This window comes from Procambarus clarkii, chromosome 32 (genome assembly GCF_040958095.1).
Source record: "Procambarus clarkii isolate CNS0578487 chromosome 32, FALCON_Pclarkii_2.0, whole genome shotgun sequence".
In the NCBI taxonomy this organism is placed as follows: Eukaryota; Metazoa; Arthropoda; class Malacostraca; order Decapoda; family Cambaridae; genus Procambarus; species Procambarus clarkii.
Window position 1 is genome coordinate 24,729,371 of NC_091181.1, and position 7,305 is coordinate 24,736,675.

Here is a 7,305-nt window from a genome sequence, read left to right on the forward strand (position 1 = left end):
CATTTAGGGAGTGTCCAGTTTATAAAGTGTCTCATTTAGGGAGTGTCCAGTTTATAAAGTGTCTAATTAAGGTAGTGTCTAATTTATAAAGTGTCTAATTAAAGGAGTGTCTAATTAAAGAAGTGTCTACTTAAAGGAGTGTCTATTTTATAAAGTGTCTAATTAAGGGAGTGTCCAATTTATAAGTGACTAATTAAGGGAGTGTCCAATTTATAAGTGACTAATTAATGGAGTGTCCAATTTATAAGTGTCTAATTAAGTGAGTGTCCAATTTATAAAGTGTCTAATTTATGAAGTGCCTGATTTAGGAAGTATCTAATTCACTGTCTAATTTAAGAATTGTCTAATTAAAGAAGTGTCTTATTTATGGAGTGTCTAATGTAGGTGTGTCTAGAATAGGGATCCAGGAGGCCATTGACCCAGGGTTGTCTCTCCCTCATAAGTGAAGTCATCGACCATGAACTTTCCCTTGTGGACGGACAGTATAAAAATGATTTAAGGTGCGGGTGAGGTTACAGGTGTGTGTGTGTGTGTGTCATGTGTTTCGTCGTGCTGGTCCAAGCCTCCAATACTCGTTATATCAAAGTTGAGTTTTGCAGGTATATTGGAAAAATGTCGTTGTGTGTAGTACATCTGCCGCCCGCCCCCTCTCTCTCTCTCTCTCTCTCTCTCTCTCTCTCTCTCTCTCTCTCTCTCTCTCTCTCTCTCTCTCTCTCTCTCTCTCTCTCTCTCTCTCTCTCTCTCTCTCTCTCTCTCTCTCCTACCCCCCTCTGTTATACTTCCAACAACAGCCGTAGAACACACGTGAAAGCGAACATTCGATATGGTATTTACGTAGACAATTACCTCGTCAGACTTCGCTAAAACCAATCACGTCAGCGCTGGCCTTGGGTTTATCATTGGTTCACGTCAGGCTCGACATTTTTTCAATATATATGCATTCCAAACATATCGATTAAGCGAACACAACCAATTCAAACATTTCAGTCATTCACTCCTCTGTCCCATCAAACTTCCATCGGCAAAAGTGAATAATTATTTTGTTGGGGGAAAGAATGAAAAATGAAGAATCGATCCTCTTTTGTGCAATTTGTTTTTTGTTAACTAAGATTAGAGTTTATTTGAAACTGTGTTGATGTTCCTGATGTTGAAACTGTGCTGATGTTCCTGATGTTGAAACTGTGCTGATGTTCCTGATGTTGAAACTGTGCTGATGTTCCTGATGTTGAAACTGTGCTGATGTTTCTGATGTTGAAACTGTGCTGATGTTTCTGATGTTGAAACTGTGCTGATGTTTCTGATGCTGAAACTGTGCTGATGTTCCTGATGTTGAAACTGTGCTGATGTGATGTTGAAACTGTGCTGATGTTTCTGATGTTGAAGCTGTGCTGATGTGATGTTGAAACTGTGCTGATGTGATGTTGAAACTGTGCTGATGTTTCTGATGTTGAAACTGTGTTGATGTTCCTGATGTTGAAGCTGTGCTGATGTGATGTTGAAACTGTGCTGATGTGATGTTGAAACTGTGCTGATGTTCCTGATGTTGAAACTGTGCTGATGTGATGTTGAAACTGTGCTGATGTTCCTGATGTTGAAACTGTGCTGATGTTTCTGATGCTGAAACTGTGCTGATGTTCCTGATGCTGAAACTGTGCTGATGTTCCTGATGTTGAAACTGTGCTGATGTGATGTTGAAACTGTGCTGATGTGATGTTGAAACTGTGCTGATGTTTCTGATGTTGAAGCTGTGCTGATGTGATGTTGAAACTGTGCTGATGTTTCTGATGTTGAAACTGTGCTGACGTTCCTGATGCTGAAACTGTGTTGATGTTCCTGATGTTGAAACTGTGCTGATGTTCCTGATGTTGAAACTGTGCTGATGTTCCTGATGTTGAAACTGTGCTGATGTTCCTGATGTTGAAACTGTGCTGATGTTCCTGATGTTGAAACTGTGTTGATGTGATGTTGAAACTGTGCTGATGTTCCTGATGTTGAAACTGTGCTGATGTTCCTGATGTTGAAACTGTGCTGATGTTCCTGATGTTGAAACTGTGCTGATGTTCCTGATGTTGAAACTGTGCTGATGTGATGTTGAAACTGTGCTGATGTGATGTTGAAACTGTGCTAATGTTTCTGATGTTGAAGCTGTGCTGATGTGATGTTGAAACTGTGCTGATGTTTCTGATGTTGAAACTGTGCTGACGTTCCTGATGCTGAAACTGTGCTGATGTTTCTGATGTTGAAACTGTGCTGATGTTTCTGATGTTGAAACTGTGCTGATGTTTCTGATGTTGAAACTGTGCTGATGTTCCTGATGTTGAAACTGTGCTGATGTTTCTGATGTTGAAACTGTGCTGATGTTTCTGATGTTGAAACTGTGCTGATGTTCCTGATGTTGAAACTGTGCTGATGTTCATGATGCTGAAACTGTGCTGATGTTCCTGATGCTGAAACTGTGCTGATGTTCCTGATGTTGAAACTGTGCTGATGTTCCTGATGTTGAAACTGTGCTGATGTTTCTGATGTTGAAACTGTGCTGATGTTCCTGATGCTGAAACTGTGCTGATGTTTCTGATGTTGAAGCTGTCTTGATGTTTCTGATGTTGAAACTGTGCTGATGTTCCTGATGTTGAAGCTGTCTTGATGTTTCTGATGCTGAAACTGTGCTGATGTTTCTGATGTTGAAACTGTGCTGACGTTCCTGATGCTGAAACTGTGCTGATGTTTCTGATGTTGAAAGTGTGCTGATGTTTCTGATGTTGAAACTGTGCTGATGTTTCTGATGTTGAAACTGTGCTGATGTTCCTGATGTTGAAACTGTGCTGATGTTTCTGATGTTGAAACTGTGCTGATGTTCCTGATGTTGAAACTGTGCTGATGTTCATGATGCTGAAACTGTGCTGATGTTCCTGATGCTGAAACTGTGCTGATGTTCCTGATGTTGAAACTGTGCTGATGTTCCTGATGTTGAAACTGTGCTGATGTTTCTGATGTTGAAACTGTGCTGATGTTCCTGATGCTGAAACTGTGCTGATGTTTCTGATGTTGAAGCTGTCTTGATGTTTCTGATGTTGAAACTGTGCTGATGTTCCTGATGTTGAAGCTGTCTTGATGTTTCTGATGCTGAAACTGTGCTGATGTTCCTGATGTTGAAACTGTGCTGATGTTTCTGATGTTGAAACTGTGCTGATGTTTCTGATGTTGAAACTGTGCTGATGTTTCTGATGCTGAAACTGTGCTGATGTTTCTGATGTTGAAACTGTGCTGATGTTCCTGATGTTGAAACTGTGCTGATGTTTCTGATGTTGAAACTGTGTTGATGTTCCTGATGTTGAAACTGTGTTGATGTTTCTGATGCTGAAACTGTGCTGATGTTTCTGATGTTGAAACTGTGCTGATGTTCCTGATGCTGAAACTGTGTTGATGTTCCTGATGTTGAAACTGTGCTGATGTTCCTGATGCTGAAACTGTGCTGATGTTTCTGATGTTGAAACTGTGCTGATGTTTCTGATGTTGAAACTGTGCTGATGTTTCTGATGCTGAAACTGTGCTGATGTTCCTGATGCTGAAACTGTGCAGATGTTCCTGATGCTGAAACTGTGCAGATGTTCCTGATGCTGAAACTGTGCTGATGTTCCTGATGCTGAAACTGTGCAGATGTTCCTGAAACTGTGCTGATGTTCCTGACGTTGATGCAAACTAATACCCGTCACCCAACATCGGCTCACCTGAAGCCTTGCCCTATAAACTCACAGGTTTACTGAACTCATTATTAGTTGTTCATTACGAGTAAACTATCATTAACGCCTGAGTTACAGTTGTGTACAGGATGGCCCTGGTGCCAAGCCAGTGCCAGAGCCTCAGGTTGAGGCGGGCGAACGACCGCTGACCAGGATCAAGTGTTCTCGTGTTGGTACAACGGCCAGAATATGCTGTACTATAACACCTGAACCCTATACCTAACCGAGCGACGATTCACGTTGAGAAAACGCGAATATTTAAGGAATTACGATTGATACTACGTCATATTTTGCTCTGTGGGGGGAATTTTGACGACAAAATGAAGTGTGTCATTCGATGGGACACGTTGTGTGGGGAGAATGTCTCATGGTCATCAGAATAGTAACTTCCAGAAAGAGGCTGTTAATGGCTCTGGGTCTTGGGTAGTGGTTGCCATCTTCTAGTTCCTCAGAAAGGTGACCCAAGTGGTGACCCGTGACCTTATTGACCTGGGGCCAGATTCACGAAGCAGTTACGCGAGTGTTGACCAGACCATACACTAGAAGGTGAAGGGACGACGACGTTTCGGTCCGTCCTGGACCATTCTCAAGTCGATTATAAATGATCCAGGACGGACCGAAACGTCGTCGTCCCTTCACCTTCTAGTGTGTGGTCTGGTCAACATTCTTCAGCCACGTTACTGTGACTCATCGCCTGCAGTCATCGCGAGTACTTACGAACGTATAAATCTTTCCTCAATCTTTGAAGACTTTGGTTACATTTATTAAACAGTTTACAAGCATGAAAACGTCCCAATCAATTGTTGTTATTGTTATAAACAGCCTCCTGGTGCTTTGGAGCTCATTAACTTTTTAATAATTGTAAACAAAGCCGCCAAAGATTGAGGAAAGATGGACAGGTTTGTAAGTGCTTGCGTAACTGCTTCGTGAATCTGGCCCCTTATTCTTAACAGTAAGATCACGGCACCTCTCCGGTGTTGAAGGCTTTGGTGTACTAACTTGTCAAACCAGTCTGGGTCAGGACTAGAGACCAGCCTTACCTCACGGTGGTCCAAAACTGTGATGAATGATTTGAGTGGAGTTGGTGTGAGGGGGAAGGGGGGGGGGCGGTTTATGAAAGGGGTACATACTCAAGATGATAGCGAAGGTTTGCTTCATGAAAGGTTTTGTAACAAATGTTGTCAATTACATGTGAGGTGAACCCTAGGCCATTGGGTTCACACTCTCCCCTCCCTCTCTCTCTCTCTCTGTCTCTGTCTCTCTCTCTCTCTGTCTCTGTCTCTCTCTCTCTCTCTCTCTCTCTCTCTCTCTCTCTCTCTCTCTCTCTCTCTCTCTCTCTCTCTCTCTCTCTCTCTCTCCCTCCCTCTCCCTCTCTCCCTCTCCCTCCCTCCTCTCCCTACCCAATAACAACAAATAACGGGTTGCCGGTTAAGCCTCATATTTTTGGAAGTTGTTAAAGGCTTAACGGTGTTGCCGGCTGTTGCATTACAATGCTTATCATTGGGGAAATGCAACACAAATTTATAGATCACAGAAAGTCAAGGGTAATGTATTCCCAGGCAGTTGTATTTTAAGTCTGAGAAGCATAATACCATATTATAAAACTTCGAAAATGGCTAAGAGTATTAAAGATTAGGATATTTGTCATGTTTTATTATAGTTATTACGTGTATAGGCATTAGCAGAGAGAGAGAGAGACAGAGAGAGAGAGACAGAGACAGAGAGAGAGAGAGAGAGAGAGAGAGAGAGAGAGAGAGAGAGAGAGAGAGAGAGAGAGAGAGAGAGGGAGAAAGAGAGAGAGAGAGAGAGAGAGAGAGAGAGACAGAGAGAGAGAGAGAGAGAGAGAGAGAGAGAGAGAGAGAGAGAGAGAGAGAGAGAGAGAGAGAGAGAGAGAGAGAGAGAGAGAGAGAGAGAGAGAGAGAGAGAGAGACAGAGAGAGAGAGACAGAGAGAGAGAGAGAGAGAGAGAGAGAGAGAGAGAGAGAGAGAGAGAGAGAGAGAGAGAGAGAGAGAGAGACAGAGAGAGAGAGAGAGAGAGAGAGAGAGAGAGAGAGAGAGAGAGAGAGAGAGAGAGACAGAGAGAGAGAGAGACAGAGAGAGAGAGAGAGAGAGAGAGAGAGAGAGAGAGAGAGAGAGAGAGAGAGAGAGAGACAGAGAGAGAGAGAGAGAGAGAGAGAGAGAGAGAGAGAGAGAGAGAGAGAGAGAGAGAGAGACAGAGAGAGAGAGAGAGAGAGAGAGAGAGAGACAGAGAGAGAGAGAGAGAGAGAGAGAGAGAGAGAGAGAGACAGAGAGACAGAGAGAGAGAGAGAGAGAGAGAGAGAGAGAGAGAGAGAGAGAGAGAGAGAGAGAGAGAGAGAGAGAGAGAGAGAGAGAGAGAGAGAGAGAGAGAGAGAGAGAGAGAGAGAGAGAGAGAGAGAGAGAGAGAGAGAGAGAGAGAGAGAGAGAGAGAGAGAGAGAGAGAGAGACAGAGAGAGAGAGACAGAGAGAGAGAGAGAGAGAGAGAGAGAGAGAGAGAGAGAGAGAGAGAGAGAGAGAGAGAGAGAGAGAGAGAGAGAGAGAGAGAGAGAGAGACAGAGAGAGAGAGAGAGAGAGAGAGAGAGAGAGAGACAGAGAGACAGAGAGACAGAGAGACAGAGAGAGAGAGACAGAGAGAGAGAGAGAGAGAGAGAGAGAGAGAGAGAGAGAGAGAGAGAGACAGAGAGAGAGAGACAGAGAGAGAGAGAGAGAGAGAGAGAGAGAGAGAGAGAGAGAGAGAGAGAGAGAGAGAGAGAGAGAGAGAGAGAGAGAGAGAGACAGAGAGACAGAGAGAGAGAGAGAGAGAGAGAGAGAGAGAGAGAGAGACAGAGAGACAGAGAGAGAGAGACAGACAGAGAGACAGAGAGAGAGAACCTAACCTAACCTGTTCTAAGTTAGACTAGGACAGGTTAGGTTAGATTAAATCTAATTTAAATCTCGGATTATCATTTTCAAATCCATTTTTTATTTAATTTCGTATTAAGTCGCATCGTTCCTAAAAAAATAAAAGACAAAAAAAGACTTTTCATTGTTTTTATATAGATAAGGCAGACAAGGGGGGGGGTGTAATTAGTGTCCGCCGTAACATGATAGCGTAACTACGCATTAATGAGTAATTATCAGTCGAAAGTACTAAGCCTATGTAGTACAAAGTACATAGCGCCTAGACGGTATATGTGGGACAGTGACATCGGATTTGAGCATATGGATGTGGGATACCAGAGTAAAGAGCTAGGATATGAAGTCATGAAGCTGGGATATGAGGACAAGGAGCTGGGATATGAAGTCATGAAGCTGGGATATGGGGACAGTGGGTTGGGATATAAGGACAAGGAGCCGGGATATGAGGACAAGACGTGAGGGGGAATGGTACCCCACGCAACTACTTAGCCCATTTGGGAATCGAACCCCCGACAAGATATATGGTCTTCGCTTTCCCGACCTGCCCAAGGGGAAGGGAGCCACCCAGCCAGGCCTGACTGGCTGGAGCTGTAATGATATACTGTTATTATCACCACTTCCTCCATCCTTCTCTGTTTCCCCTTTATTGT

General features: G+C 43.5%; 1 protein-coding gene across 1 annotated transcript; it reads right to left on the minus strand.

Annotated features, from left to right (window-relative positions):
- Window positions 1–1,100: 1,100 nt before the first annotated feature.
- On the minus strand, window positions 1,101–4,027 carry LOC138370476 (serine-rich adhesin for platelets-like). Its single transcript, XM_069334845.1, has 2 exons — window positions 4,023–4,027; window positions 1,101–3,735 (listed from the first exon to the last, which is right to left on the minus strand). The coding sequence occupies exons 1-2, from the start codon at window positions 4,025–4,027 to the stop codon at window positions 1,101–1,103; spliced, it is 2,640 nt and encodes an 879-aa protein (XP_069190946.1).
- Window positions 4,028–7,305: the final 3,278 nt, after the last annotated feature.